This window comes from Petaurus breviceps, unplaced genomic scaffold, assembly GCF_028583685.1.
Source record: "Petaurus breviceps papuanus isolate PSGF00001 unplaced genomic scaffold, PetGlider_PUasm1.0 151, whole genome shotgun sequence".
Classification (NCBI taxonomy): Eukaryota; Metazoa; Chordata; class Mammalia; order Diprotodontia; family Petauridae; genus Petaurus; species Petaurus breviceps.
The window spans coordinates 19,935,507-19,951,996 of NW_027185712.1; the positions used below are offsets into that span (position 1 = coordinate 19,935,507).

At 41.5% G+C, this 16,490-nt stretch overlaps 1 protein-coding gene across 1 annotated transcript in view; it reads right to left on the bottom strand.

Annotated features, from left to right (window-relative positions):
• SLC12A7 (solute carrier family 12 member 7) overlaps window positions 1-14,147 on the bottom strand; it is a 301,892-nt gene extending 287,745 nt beyond the window's left edge. The window contains exon 1 of the mRNA XM_069076354.1: window positions 13,685-14,147. Within this exon, the coding sequence (XP_068932455.1) occupies window positions 13,685-13,955 (271 nt within the window). The 5' untranslated portion in view covers window positions 13,956-14,147. The remainder of the gene's footprint in view (window positions 1-13,684) is intronic.
• Window positions 14,148-16,490: the final 2,343 nt, after the last annotated feature.

Sequence of the window (16,490 nt, forward strand, 5' to 3'; positions counted from 1 at the left end):
AGAGAGAGAGAGAGAGAGAGAGAGAGAGAGAGAGAGAGAGAGAGAGAAAGGCTACAGAAGATCACCTTGGGGGTGATCTAGTCCAATTCCCACATTTTGCAAATGAGGGAATTGAGGCCCAAAGGGGTTGACTAATCTGAGGTCATACAGGTATTGACAGGAGAGGACCTGGGTCCTCTGACTCCAAATTCGCTGCTCTTTTCACCACCCTGTTGATCTCCTGGGTCCACTTTTTAGCTCCCAGGAGCCAGTCCTCTGAATCCTTCTGCATTCAAGGTGTTACTTCAGAATGAATTCTAGATAAAATTCCCAGATTCAAACACTATGCCAACTGCATAGTGTGGAAATTGTGAACTAAGGGAGGGTCTTTTCTCTGCAACGCTGACAAGGGTTAGGTTGCAAAGCAAGCATTCTCCTAAAGTCACATGAGAGGCAAGTATCATCAGTATGGTTTTAAGCACGGTCAGGGAGCCTTGGGTCTCAAGGTCACATGTGGCCTTCTAGGTCCCTTGCTTACGGCCTTTTGACTTAGTCCAAGTTTTACAGTACAAATGCTTTTATTAAGGGAGTTTGTTCTGTGAAATTCAAATTCAAAGGGCTGCACTTGAGGACCTAGAGGGCCACATTATCCTCGAGGCCACAGATTCCCCAGCTCTGTTTAAAGGAAAGAACTGCACCAATTCAATTCCATTTAATAACAGTAACTATGCATACAAGAAATTGTGCTAGACAACAGAAAGAACAAAAACAAAGAAACAGTGGCTGAGCCCAACTCCCAAATCCATGCATTTGCCCTGCCTATCCCCATGCCTGGAATGCTCACCCTCCTCACCTCAGTCTCCCAAAATCTCTACTTTTGTTCAAGACTCAGTTCCCCCACCAGTTTTTGCATGAGGTCCCACCCTTGTCCCCCAAGCTGGTAATGCCTTGCCCAAAGTTACCTAGAGTCTGCTTGTATGTGTTTCATATATGCCATATATGTGTGTGTGTGTGTGTGTGTATGTTCCCTCCCAGTTAGAAAATAAGCTCCTTGAGGGCAAGGGCTGTTTTGCTTTTTTTAATGGGTCCAACATCTAGTATAGTACCTGGCACCTGTTGTTCAGTCATGTCTGACTCTTTGTAATCCCAGGGACCATAGCATGCCAATACTGCCCATGGGGTTTTCTTGGCAAAGATACTGAAGTACCCTGCCATTTCTTTCCCCAATGGATTAAGGCAAACAGAGGTTAAGTGACTTGCCCAGTTACATAACTAGTAAGTATCTGAGGTCAGATTTGAAGTCAGGTATTCCTGACTCCAGGCCCAGTGTTCTACCCAATGAATTGCTCTCATCTAGCTGCACCTAGTAGGTGTTATTGCTTATTGATTGATTGAGGGAATGCAATACATACCACTGGGAGTGAGACACCTTTTCCAACTTATTTTCCCTTCCTAAGCCATCCAGGCTGTTGGGGGCAGCAGGAAAACGTACCAACACCAGTACCTTCCTTTCTTGCCTTCCTTTTTTGGTCCCTCCCTGGTAGCAACAAGAAACCTATCTGGATTACTTGATGTCACAGGACTTGGATAAGATTGGGCATCACCAATTATGGCAAGATGAAGGCCCACCAGGTCTTACCATCTACCTACTTCTATTCGAGGAGCTCTTAATAGTGGCTTTTGTTTTGGGGGGTTTTTGGTCATGGGCTCTTTTGGCAATCTAGTCAAAATTATAGACCTATTATCAGAATAACGTTTTCAGGTAGTTGAAAGAAATGATAAATTTCAGTTAGAAATTAATGGAAATAAGGATGTATTTTGTTTCCCATCCAAGTTCACGAATGTCTTGAAATCTTCCACAAACCTGTGGATAGATTATATGGGCTGTGGATCCCACAGGGTTCTTACCTGAGGAGTTCCAGGTGACTATCATTGTCATCTACAGTTACAGTCTGTGGATCCCTGGGTCTTGCCATCTGCCCTGCCCTGAAATTTCTTTTAGATGTGGTTTCTCCCAATTAGAGTATGAGCTCCTAGACAGCAAAGATTGTCTTGATTTTTCTATTTGTATCCCTAGAGCACAGCACAGTACATGGCACAAAGTAAGAATTTAATGAATGCTTATTTATCCATTCATTCATACCTAAGGAATTAAATAGAAACCTTTTTACTGTTCTTCATAACCAAATCTTCATCTCCGGCCTCTATATATCCTACTCAGTTGCACCTCTTAGAATTCCTAACTTCCCTGAATACCCAGCTCAAGCACCATCTTTTTAAATGGTCTTTCCAATTTCCGCAGTTGCAAGTGACTCATCGCCCCCTCCCCCCAATAACAAATCTATTTTTCATCTGTTTATACAGGTCTGCTTCATTTATAGTTTATACTGTGCCCTAGACAGTAGTACCCATTTAGTTTCTCTGGTCCTTGGGGGTCCTCATAGGTGTAATGAAGGGGCTGGAGTAGATGCTCTCTAATCTCCCTTTCAGATCTAATACTGGGGCTCTAAACTGAGTATCACTGTTAGTGGGTATTGATAAATTTGCATTTATAAGACTACATTCATAAGTTTTTCATACATGATTATGAGAAAAACTGATTTATATCCCCAAGGAGAAAATTGTTTATTTCCATTTCCTAATCTTCTCTAGCCATAGAACAAGGCAGAGACAAGTGAAAAATAAATTCAAGGACTTTAGATTCTCAGCCTAATTATCTAATCTCAAGCCTTATCTTATATCACCAGGTCTATATTTGATGAACAACTTGCTTCTAAATTCCTAAATTCGCTTGTTTGTCTCCACAAACAAAAGAAAGTTATTCATTAGCAAGGATGAACACTGGAGGAATTCTATCACCAAGCAGTTGTTTTATTATCATTCTCACTTGTGCAAAAAATATTTTGGTGTCCAGAACTGTGATCTGATTGGTTTAGAAAATTCTAGTGAAGAAATTTCCTCTACTAATGTAGATTGGAAATTGTTCCCCAAATTCTACTACAGAGAGTTGCCTGGGGCACTGAGAGATTCCATGACTTGTCTAAGGTCACACAGCCAATATGTGTTAGAGGGGAAAGATTTTTAACATATATATAAATTTTAATTTTTTATATTATTTATATATTTTTAGTTTTCAACATTCATTTCCACAAGATTTTGAGTTACAAATTTTCTCCCCATCTTTCCCCTACCCCCACTCCAATATAGCAAGCCTACTGAATACCCCTTCCCCCAATTTGCTCTCTCTTATATCCTCCCCCATCACCCCCCAACTTTGTAGTAGGGCAAGATGGATTTCTAACACCAGTACCTGTATATCTTATTTCCCAGCTGCATATAAAAAACATTTTTTAAAAACATTTGTTTCTAAAACTTTGATTTCCAGATTCTTTCCCTTCTTCCCTCCTTACCCATCCCCACTGGAAAGACAAGCAATTCCATATAGGTTGTACATGTGTAGTTATGCAAAACGTTTCCATAGTAGTTATACTGTGAAAGACTAACTATATTTCCCTCCATCGTATCCCATCCCCCACTTATTCTATTTTCTCCTTTTATCCTCTCCCTTTTCAAAAGTGTTTGCTTCTAACTACCTTCTCCTCCAATCTGCCCCCCCTTCTATCATCCCCTCTCTTATTCCCTTCCCCCCTACTTTCCTGTAGGGCAAAATACCCAATTGAGTGTGTATGTTATTCCCTCCTTAAGCCAAATTCCATGTGAGTAAGGTTGACCCGTTCCCTTTCACCTCCCTGCTCTTCCCCTCCATTGTAACAGTTTTCTCTTACCTCTTTTATATGAAATAATTTACCCTATTCTAGCTCTCCCTTTCTCCTTCTCCCAATATATTCCTCTCTCACCTCTTAATTTTATTTTTTAGATCTCATCTCTTCATATTCAACTCATCCTGTGCCCTATATGTATACACATACACACATATACATTTATATACACATACACCCTCCTATACATACATACATATATGTATATATATATATATATATATATATTCCTTTCAACTATCCTCATACTGAGAAAAAAATCTCATAAGTTACGATTATCGTTTTTCCATGTAGGAATGTAAATAGTTCAATTTTAATAAGTTCTTTATGGTTTCTTTTTCCTGTTTACCTTCTCATGCTTCTCTTGCTTCTTGTATTTGCAAGTCAAATTTTCTGTTCAGCTCTGTTTTTTTCATCAAGAATACTTGAAAATCCTCTATTTCATTGAATGACAATATTTTCCCCTAAAGCATTATACTTAGTTTTGCTGGGTAGGTGATTCTTGGTTTTAATCTTAGCTCCTCTGACCTCTGGAATATCATATTCCAAGCCCTTCGATCCCTTAATGTAGAAGCTGCTAGAACTTATGTTATACTGATAGTGTTTCCATAATACTCAAATTGTTTCTTCCTGATAGCTTATGATATTTTTTCCTTTACCTGGGAACTCTGGAATTTGGCTATGATATTCCTAGGAGTTTCCTTTTTGGGATCTTTTTCTTTTGGAGGGGGAAGGTAGGGCAATTAGGGTTAAATGACTTGCCCAAGGTCACACAGCTAGTTTTGTGTTAAGTGACTGAGGCCACATTTGAACTCAGGTCCTCCTGACTTCAGGGCCAGTGCTCTATTCACTGCACCACCTAGCCGCCCCTTGGGATCTTTTTCAAGAGGCAATTGGTGAATTCTTTCTATTTCTATTTTGCCCTGTGGTTCTAGAATATCAGGGCAATTTTCCTTGAGAATTTCTTGAAGTATGATTTCTAGGCTCTTTTTTTGATCATGGCTTTCAGGTAGTCTAATAATTTTTAAATTATCTTTCCTGGATATATTTTCCAAGTCAGTGGTTTTTCCAATGAGATGTTTCACATTGCCTTCTATTTTTTTCTTTTGTTTGGATCTGTTTTACAGTATCTTGATTTCTCATTAAGTCATTAGCTTCCATTTGCTCCAATCTAATTTTGAAGGAATTATTCTCTTCAGTGAGCTTTTGAAATTTTTTTTCTATCTGGCCAATTCAGTTTTTTAAGGCATTCTTCTCCTCACTTGCTTTTTGGGCCTCTTTTGCCATTTGAGTTAGTCTATTTTTTAAAGTGTTATTTTCTTCAGTGTATTTTTGGGTCTCCTTTAGCAGGCTATTGACTTGTTTTTCATGATTGTCTTGCATCATTCTCATTTCTCTTCCCAATTTTTCCTCCACTTCTCTTACATGATTTTCAAAATCCTTCTTGAGCTCCTCCATGGCCTGTAACCAATTCATATTTTTCTTGGAGGCTTTTGATTCAGGAGTTCTGACTGTGTTGTCTTCTTCTGGTTCCATGTTTTGATCCTTTTTGTCCCCCAAAAAGGATTCTATGGTATGGTTGCACTTCCTCTGCTTGCTCATCTTGCCAGCCAATTATTTGATTTTGAGCTCTTTGCCACAGTAGAACTCTGCTTCTAGAATGGAGAGCTGTGTCCCAAATTGCTGGGGTTTTTGCAGTTGCCAGAGGTATTGGGAGGGTGCCCTCTCTGCAGCTACCACAAGCTCTGGCACCTGGCCACACACCCCAGGACCACCACCCAGGACTTCAATCTAGATCTAAGCAGGTCAAAGCAAGAGCAATTACACTCCCAATGGTCACTTTTTAACTTAAATCTTTCTGAATCAACACCAATCACACTCACACTCATGCAAAATAAAACCTAGGGATTTTTCCTTAAGAACAGTACAAGTTTACTTTATTCGATTGCCTTTGTCATTTGTATGGGGGAGGTTATGAGTAGATGTTGGTACTGTTCAGGTTTTTCAGTCATATCTGACTCTTCATGACCCCATCTGGGGTTTTCTTGTAAAAGTGGAGTGATTTCCCATTTCCTTCTCCAAGTCACTTTACAGATGAGGAAACTGAGTCAAACATGGTTAAGTGACTTGCCCAGGGTTACACAGCTAGTTAAGTGTCTGAGTCTATATTTGAACTCATGAAGAAGAGTTTTCCTGATTCCAAGTCAGGGCTTTATCCACCTAACTTATTTAGTAAATAGCTACTCACCTGATGTGAGTAGATATTATTAATAATATTATCTTCATTTTACAAAGGGGGAAACTGAACAAAACAGAATGCCTTATTCAACCTGATATTCCAAGCTGGAAGCCCCATGATATCATAAAAGGAGAGAAAGGAGAGGGAAAAGAGAGGATGGAGAAGCACAGTTTGAGGCTGAGATCTCTTGAAGACACACTCCAACATACAGGTATTTCATATTGATAGATGACACAGGGAGAAAGACTGTATTATAAGTAGTCTAACCATTCTCATTTTCCAGATAAGGAAACAGGAACCCAGGGAAGGGCTCAGGCTCATACAGGTGATCTGAGCAGAAGCAAGAATTTAGCCTAAGGTCCTTTGATTCCCAATCCAGTGTTCTTTCCATTAAGCCATACTTTCACCTCCTCAAATTGTTTGAGTTGGGCTAACTGAGCAAGGCCAGCTCCCAATGCATAGGTTTAAGCACCTCCACCTGAGTCCTCATCCCTACTCTGATCAGCCCTATTCCTCTCCAGTCCCAAATCAATCCAGCCAGCCCATCTGTTAGTTCATTCCAATTTGGCTTCTGGAGCCCCAGTTCAATAGGTCCTTGAACTTTTCAGTCAATACTCCTTCCATCTACTTAAAATCTGGCTTTTCCCTAAGGACGCTGTACTCCTTTCCACTCTCTTTACTGGAAGCTGTTCCTTCTCCACTTGCTACAGTCTCTCATTCACATTAAATCTGTTCTTTGTACTTATCGTGACTTTCAGACCTTAGACCAAGTCCTACTCTCCCAATCTGTCTTTCTTCTTCTGGCTTCACTTGCCCCCATACCCAGTCCAAAACTTATATTCTGTCATTTTAATGGTTCACTAGCTGGTAATCTAGAATACTTCACTCCCCTAACTTTCTAAGGTTCCCAACCTGATAATCCTTATCCTTGAGTAACCCTGTCATCTGATTTCTTTTTGAAAATTTCTTTTATTTTATTCTAAGCAAGCCCCAATCAAATGAGCATTTCGTTACACAAAACAGAACAGAAAAAGAGAAGGATACATGAAAACTTGAGTCCCTATTACTGATAGTTTCTTGTTGCTATCATCTTATTTTTATGCTCCTGCTCCTAGGTTGCTGAATATCTCTGGAGAAAGTATTGTTATCAAGATGCCTTGACCTACTACTAAATGATGGTGCCTTACTTCAATGCTGCCCTCACTGCTGCTTTAAAAATCTATTGTATTTAATCTTAGAACATATCACCCATTGTAGTAGCAAGCACCCCAGCATCCCCAGGGTGGCTGCCAGCACAGGTTCTTAGATCTGCTTTTCTAAAGGAAAGCAACTCAAAATGGATTGAAAATCTTGCTTTAATCAAATATATGTCATTTACCTAGTTCAGGGGAAAAAGGTCAGCACCCTGAACTTCAGCGAATACAGAGGTTACAAGCAGAAGTTACAAACAGACAGAGAAACAGTTCAGCAGACAGGTTTCCAACTGTCTGACCATTACATCCATACCTAGTCAGTTACCAGAGAGAGCAGCACCAACATCTGGGTTTTCAAAGCCAGGGAGCTTGATGGCTGCGCAGAGTCTATGTCCACTCAAATCACACAATATTTCTCAAAGTAAGCCCCAAAACAAAGCCTCACATCAGGGTTTATATAGCCTTCTCCTGGCTCAGAGAATGTCACAACCCTCCTGACCCACTTCCCAATCACTCAGCACCAAGGTGTGGGCATTCCTGAAAAACCAAGCCTCCTGCCACAAGTTCCATGTAACCACATTCAGCCTATTGGGGGCAGAGCATATTTTCAAATTAAGGAAGGTTCTCAGAGTCACTTAAGCCTATCAAAGGGCCTAGGGGCAGGGAAGATCTTAAATTCCCATTCCCATAACACCCATCACATTTATGGATAGGTGAACAATTTACAAATAAACAAGAGATAGAGAGCAGCACTCTTATCCATTTCCTATCACATTTCCCACAGCAACTATTCCAAAATTTCTCTTCTCAACACAAGCTCCAAATTATATTCCAGTGCTTCCCATTTATAGCAGATGATTCAGCCTTCAACTTCCCTTACCTTCATCTTTCATGTCCAACAAGTTGCCAAGTTGAGTCTACATCCAAGTCTGTCCCCTTCTCCCCACTTAGTCAGCTTTCATCAGCCTGACTATTGAAAAAAGCCTTCTAATTGGAATCCCTGCCTCTAGTTTCTTCTCTAGATGACCCATTTTCATAGGAATGCCAAATTAATATTTCTAAAGCACAAGTCTCACTCACCATGTCATGCCCCTGCCTAAGAAGCATCAGTAAACAACAATACTGCTTCAAGAAGGAGTGACTGAGTCATTTTGACTATTATAAATACCCAAATTAATTATAAAGGACCTATGAAGGAAGCCGCTATCTGCATTCAGAGAAAGAACTGATAAAGAGAAGTATATATAGAATGATTTTATATATACATATACATACATACACATATGTGTGTATATATACATATATACATATTTGTATCTAATGGTAGCCATCTCTCTGGTGAGGGAAGGGAAGAAAGAAAAGTAAGTTACATAATGACTTTATTATATATTTATAAAGAAAAGCAATAGCAAAAATAGCATTTTCATGTACAATCATCTTTTTAAAAATTCCACTGTTATGGAAATACTTGTTTTATTTCTTAAGTTCAGAATAATATAAATAAAATTTAAAACTAAAAGAAGCACCAGTCGCTACCCACTGCCTCTAGGATAAAGTATAAAGTGCATTTTTGGAATTTAAAGCCCTTCACAATCTAGCTCTAGACTGACTACCTTTCCAGGCTTAATGCCGATTTCTTTTCCTTTAGATTTTCTATATTCCAGGAAAACTGGCCCACTGAGTATTGTTTGTACTTGACATCGAATCATTTGCCTGCCTTCCTTGGCACTGGTTTTCTCTTATTCTTGGAATGAACAACCTTCCTCTCCACAATTTGGAATACCCAGCTTCCTCTAAGATTCCGTTAATGTGCCACTTGACACTCACATTTGCTAGTCTCCTCCATTCCTCAAATAAATAAATAAAATAAAAGATATTCATTCCAGTCCCTCTCCCACCTAGAATATAAAACTCCTTGAGGGCAGGAACTATTTCATCTTGGTTTTTTTGCATTTCTTGTGCCTAATACAGTACTTGGCACCTAGTAGGTGCTTCATAAATGCTTACTGAATAAATGAATGGAGATCGAGGATAAAGAGTCAGAATATTAAAGTTATAAGAGATCTGAGAGACCGCCAGTACAACTTGTGCCTGTAGAGAAAACCCTCTATAAGATCCATGACAAGTGGTCATCCAGCTCACTAAAAGGCTTGTCATGAGAAGCCACATACTGCTTTGGCTGATAACACGTTCCACTCTTGGATAGCCAGCTCTGTTAGGAAGTTTTTACTTACATTGAGCCTAAATCTGCCTCTTTCCTTAACTTATCCCCTCTATTCCTCATTAAGGTCAAGCAATCAATCAATTAACACTTTTTAATCACCTATAATGTTCCAGGCTTGTTGCTAAGCTCGAATGAAAAGAGGCAAAAGAGAGTCCTTGCCCTCAAGGAGTTTACAGAGGAAATGGGGAGATAACAGGCAAACAATTAGATACAAAGCAAGCTATTTATGGGATAAATAGGAGATAATTAAAAGAAGGAAGGCATTAGAGTTAAAAGGTGTTAGACAAGGCTTCCTGTAGGTGGGAATTTAGTTGGAACTTAAATCCAGGGAGTTCAGTAGTCAGAGTGGAAGAGGCAAAGTGTTCCAGCCATGGGGGACAGAGAAAATACCTGCAGCCTGGAGAGGGAGTGTCTTGTTCATGGAACAGTCAGGAGACCAGGGTCATTGGCTTAAAAAAAGAGTCAGGGAATAAGGTGTAAAAAGATTGTAAAGGTAGGAGAGGGCTAGTTTAGGAAGGACTTTGAATGCCAAACAGAGCATTTAGTTTATGCTCCTGGAGATAATAGGGAGCCACTGGGATTTATAGAGTATGGGGGACGGGAGAGGTGGGGAAAGAAGCGGCAGGGTTTAGTGACATGGTCAGATCTGTGTTTTAGAAAAATCATGTTAGTGGCTAAATGGAGGATGAATTAGAAATGGGGAGAGACTTGAGGCAGGCAGACCCACAGCAGGGTATTGCAATAATCCAGGAGTGAGACAAGCAGAGTCTGCTCGAGAGTGATGGCCTTGTCAGAGAAGAAAAGGGAGATTATGGGAGAGACATTGTGAAAGTGAAATCAAGAGATCTTGGTAACAACTTGGATGGGGATGGGTCGGTGAGAGACAGTAAGGAGTCCAGGATGGCTCCTAGGTTGTGAGCCTGAGGACTGGGACGAAGGTGATGCCCTCTAAAGGAATAGGGAAGGTAGGGGGTGGGCTGGGGAAAATGGTTTAGGGGAAAAGATAATGAATTCTGTCTCACTCACATCTCTACTGGACCCCTTTGCCTCATTCCCTTCTCTCTCCTCTGAGCCCTCGCTCCATCAGTTGCCTTGTTTCTACTGCACTTTCTCTGTCTTTCTAGGTCTATGTCTATTTCTGGGTCTCTCTCTTTCTCACTACCCTCAACTGGTTCTTCCTCATCAATATGCTTTACAAACCACATTGGTTTAAGTCACAATTGATATTTTGGTTCTAGTCTAGATCTAAAGGTCCTGCCTTAAAGGATTCTCACTTGGGATACAGGTCTACAGACTAAATAAACCACAGAAACTCAGGAAATCATGTTAGAGAACTCATTTTCAATGAGAAACAGCTTCACAAAAAGTGGAATGCTTACATGTTCAATTTTAAAATCAAAATTTTGTTTTGAATGAATCTGTCATGTTATATGAAGAAAAGCTCTCCCAAACTTCAAGGAAACTAAAGACTAGAGAGATAGCCTTATCGACTGGCAATCATTAATAATCACAAGTCCCACCCATCCTGCCCCCCATTAGGTTTTCCTTCTGAGATGATTTAAATAATTATATTGTGAAGTCTTATATAACAAGACAAATTCCCCTAATTTCAAGCCTGGAGACAAGAGAAATGAAATGCACTTGAAAAATAAATAATACCAACGTCGGTATTTACCATCTGTGTGACCTTAGGCAACTCATTTAACCTCTCTGGGCCTGAGTTTTCTCTTCTGTATAAAGAGGGGATGAGACAAGACAACCTCTAATGTCCCTTCTGGCTTTAACTCAATTAACTCATTTATTAATTTTTTTTCAGACTACTACCAACCTCTCTCCTCAACTCCAACAAGTAGTAGTATCTGTAGCTTCTTTCAAAGCATTGCTCAGGCTTTTATAGAAGACATTTTCCAGATTCTGTCAATCCCCGATCTGTAGTACATAAACTACAGAGAGAAAATTCTTCTCCTTAAACTGTTAGATTAACAACCCTTAAGAGACTTTGTTCAGAATTTGGAAGGACAAGTAAGAAGAGAATGAACCTGTATTTGGAATCAGGACCGGAGTTCAAATCCTTTGCTTTGGTACTTACCATCCATGTAATCTTAGGTAAGTCCCTTAACCTCTCAAGACCTCACTCAGTTCCTTCATTTATAAAATGAGAGGGTTGGACTAGATGACATTGAGGGTACACTGAAGCCTTACATTTAGGACCTTGCATTCACTTTGTGGCCAGTGATCTTTTCATCTTTGTCTGAGAGTGATTATTATAGAACCTGAGTTTCTTAACCTGGAGACCAGGACTTGGTTTAAAAGAAAAAAAAAAGATAAATATGTTAATATAATTGGTTTCCTTCGTAATCCAACTATTTTATTTTATGCATTTAAAAACATTATTCTGAGAGATAGTCCACAGACTTCACCAGACAACCTAAGGGATCTATCACACAAAAAAAGAGCTTTAAGAATCTCTGCATTAGAAAGAAGAGAGAGATTTCTTTTTTCCCATGCATGCAGCCCTTAGCTTCTCATGTACTTGGGTTAGAACTATTACCACAGATGAAAATAATAACAGACAAAAGAATGTTTTTCTCCAAAGTTCTGAACTGCATATATAATAAAAATGGGCACAAACTGGTAGACAAGACACCCCGGTGGGCCAATTACTGAAATATTTGATCTTCCTTCAAAGGAGTTCTTCTGTAGCTGGACACTGTGGGTAGAAGTCCAGCCTCCTTCCAGGCAGCCTGGCCTAATGGAGAGAAACTTGGGGAGGATGAGGGAGAAGGGAGTGGGGTCATTGATCCGGGTTATAGTCCCTACTTAGGCCACATACTCTCTTGGGCAAATAAATCCCTTAGCCTGCCTGGAAAAAAAGAGTGGATTAGATCAAGCAAGGGTTCTTAACCTGGGGTATAAGAACTTTTTCAAAAATGTTGGTAACTATTTCAATATAATTGCTTCCTTTTAAATCCTATGTATTTTATTTTATGCACTTAAAAGCATTATTCTGAGAAGGGGTCCCCAGGCAGTCATCAAACTCCCAGTCTCATTTTCACCTTGGTTTTAAAACTTCAGAATTTCATGAAAAATACGATTAAACCCTAAGAGAATTAACTTGCCCATCTATCACCGACTAAGCATCCTTCCTCTCCCCCTCCTCTTAAAAAATTAAGGAGGAAAGTCCAATTTCGGAGTTCAAATCGACTGTCCCAGCTCCCCAGTTATGAAATGGGAACGTTGCCAAAAGGAAGCAGACAGGCTGTCACGATAGGTCTAAGAAGCAACCTTGGAGGCGACCGTGGCTCTAATCACATGATTTCTGGAAAGATCAACAGTACTGAAATGCACCCGGAAGAAAGCCGGTTGCTAGTCGGCGGTATTTACAATGCACGGATGGAACACGGGAGGTAAGGAAAGGATGTCTCGTGCGGCGAGAGATGCAGATAAGGAGCAAGATTATGGGTGATTAAAGTTTAGCTTTCACCAGCAGTAGAGAAGTAGCCAGCCCACGCCAAATACAGATACATTGTCCAGTCAACGCCTGTGAATAAATCTCCAGGATCCCAAACGTATCAGTACCCTAACAGTCCCCAGTCTAATCATTTGGCTGAAGGCTCTGACACTCAAGTCTGACTTGCGAGAAACAGGAAGCAACAGTCACAGGCAGTGTAAAAAACACCAGAGAAGCTTGTTTCTTGGGCTGCTGCTAGAATTTTAGCCCAGCGTTGGGAGAGCAAGTGTTACCCGCGGCTAGAAGCCCGAGATCCGTAAACACCCCACCGAGGCACAGCTCTTTGTTTTTCTCCCCAGCAGCCGGGAGGCCCCCAGGGAATCATCCTGCAATGCCCTCTAGGCGGATTTCCCGCTACTGGGCAGCTCTCCCAAGCTGGTACTGGACTGAAGGATCCCAGGAAAGCCAAGGGGGCCACTTTTCAGCTCCTTAGCTTGTCAGAATCAACTCTGCTGCTCAGACCAAACTGGGAAGGTTGAGACTTGTGGGTTGGGAGTTGAGAGAGTAAGGAAGGGGGACTAACGGGACTAGGAGGGGAAGTGTGGAAGGGTCTGGTTACGCTGAGAGCTCTTGGGGCAATCAGAGGAGATTCCCTACCTCTTCTCTATTATACTATTCAGCCCCAGCCCTGGGAAGCTGGGGTAATAATGCGTCCCCACCCCCACCCCCAGCCCAAAGGTCTGGAGGAAAATGCAGTAAGGTTTTGGGTAGACTTTGCCAGAGGCGACAAGCAAAGATCTTGAGTAGTGGGGCACCTACCGTATCTGCTGGGCTCGCGACAGTAGTGCAGAATCGGCAAAGCGTCGTCCTTGGCCACCTTCGCCTCCGTGCCTGGGGGGACCTTCTCCCCAGCCAGCAGCACCTCTGGGCGAGGGCTGGGACTGGGACTGGGGCTGGGGCGCGGACTGGGACGCGGGCTGGGGCGCAGGCTGCCACCGCCGCTGCGCTCTGGCTCCGCCGCGGCGCCGCTCTGAGCCCCCGGCTCCACCGGCCCGCCAGCAGCGGGGGTCACTACAAAGCGCTGGGACATGGCTCCAGGGAGGGAGCTCCGCTACCAGAGGCTGGTGGGAGACCGAAGAGTAGCTGCTGCGGTTCCGACCGCTGCTAGGTGCGCGCGGTCCTCACTACTCCCCGGGGCCGAATCCCGAGAGCCCAGACTCCCCTCGGTCACCGCGGCACCGGGGACTGAACGATGCCGAGTTCCAGCGAAAGCCGGACGCTAGCCCCGCACATTGTCTGGGTGGAGGGGGCGAGAAGGGAGAGGGGAGGGAAGAAGTATCGAAGGGCGGGGACACCGGCAGAGAGACCCCGCCCCCTGGTCCTCAGCCCCAAGTGGAAAAGCGTCGGGAGGGAGGCTCGAGGGGCCCGAGCTAATGGAGGAAGAGAGGGTGTCCGCTGAGGGGCCATGGAATGGGCTGGGTAGGCACTGCGCCCGGGCGCCTTGGGGAGAGGGGGCATCTGAACCACGGAGAAGAGAGGATTTGACATCCAACTTCTAGATACAAGGAAGGGCTGCGGGCGGAGTGAATGAGAGGATTAGAAGAAGGTACATAAAGTACATGAAAGTCCTAAGCATCTCCTCAAATAGTAGTTTCAGAACCTAGAGAGAAAAGCGAGGACTGCATCCCAAAGGATTGGGACTTCAAATGGGAGTCACCTTGCCATATGACATTGAAAGGTTCTTCCAATCAAAATCAGGGCTTATTAGGGCATCACGGACCTTGCGGACTAAATCAAAAGTCTTAAGTCCAGAAAGCCATTTTTATTAACGTCATTAATGTTTCTATAATGAGTTGTATGTAGTTCTATCATCCCAGAGGAATAGGGAGAATGCTTCCACCACCTCTAGGGTGGAGAAAGGGGGCATTTATGCCCCATTTAAATTTTATTTAAAACTTTGATTACCGCTATGGAAAGAGATAGATTAGGTATCGTGGGGGAAGGGAATTAACTAACACAGGATAATAGGTGGCAATAAAAGGTTTTCCCACAGGTTAAGTGCTTTAAAAAAAAAAGTCTTTTTGGACTGATTTTTCTTCTTTGGGGACTATTCAAGGTTGTTTTTTTTCCTTTTCTGATTCATATTCTTTCAGTTCATTCATTTTTCCACCAAAGGGTTAACCAGTTATGCATACAAACATAACTTGGATTCTGTTATTGTATGGAAGTTGCTGAAGGTCAGTTAAGAAAAAGGAAACGAAATTAAATTCTTCCATTTTGGGGCATGTCAGCAGTTGTAGTGCAAAGTTTTTCACCGGAAGGAAGTTGGAGCTAATGGTCAAAAATGAAAATTAGAGATGATCAGTAGATTTCAACAATTATCTGCCGTCTCCCAGTAATAGGGATAATGGAGTCTCCTCTATTTATAATTTTTATTTGCTCTTTGTTCATATTATAGGAAGTTACATAGTACTTCATGCGGTGTTCCTAGAGTTTTAGTGCAGTATTAAGCTATTAAAGTTTAATACTGCTTTAAGACTTTTGAGATACCTCGATAATACAATATATGTTCATTGCTTTTCAACCCTAGGGTATAATATTTTAATCTATAGGAAACCTCCAGAGTGTAGGTATTCCCTTCAATGATATATATCTCAACATATCTACATCCTCCTCTTCTTAACCTATGATATTCTTGCCCATGTTTCCCCATAAATCCCATGTATCAGTTCCACCCAATGTGCTTGAAAGCCTCCCTTTGGCTCTTTTAATATTTAGTGGGCATTAGTATAACACTAATTCTTTACTTAGACTAAGTGAACAGCCCACATATTTTCTGAAAATAGAGATACTTAATGATATTTTAACATCACTTCCTCTTAGCAAATACTGATAGAGAATATGCTATGGCCTTATATTCGCCTTCAATCATGATTCTTCTGAGCCATATGACCTCACTAATAGTGCCAGGCACTGTGCTAAGCACTTTGCAATTATTACCTCATTTGATCTTCAGAACAACTCTGGAAAGTAGATACTATTATTATACCCTTTTTTACAGATGAGAAAACTGAGGCAAATAGAGGGTTAAGTGAATTGCCCAGGGTTACACAGCTAGGAAATGTCTGGGACTGATTTAAACTCAAGTCTTCCTAACTCCAGTCCTGGTGCTCAATCCACTGTGCCATCTAGCTAGAATATTGGTGTTATTAAACAGGAAGGGTTTTGAAGAAGCAAATAGTTTCATTAAAAGTCCTGTGCAATTTCCAAAATGTAATCCAATTCAATTTCCTCTCCCTATTAAATTCTGAGTGATTAATGAATGAAGAGATATTGTCAAAGTTGGAGGTCCACAGATGTTAGACATTACACATTATCTTACTACTTCAATGTGTTGATCAATTTTAATGATTTTTTCCTTTTAAAAATATTATTTGAGGGCAGCTAGGTGGCACAGTGAGTAGAGCACCAGCCCTGGAGTCAGAAGAATCTGAGTTCAAATCCAGCCTCAGACACTTGACACTAGCCATATGACCTTGGGCAAGTCACTTAACCCCAATAGCTCTGCCCCTCCAAAAATCTATCTATCTATCTATCTATCTATCTATCTATCTATCTATCTATC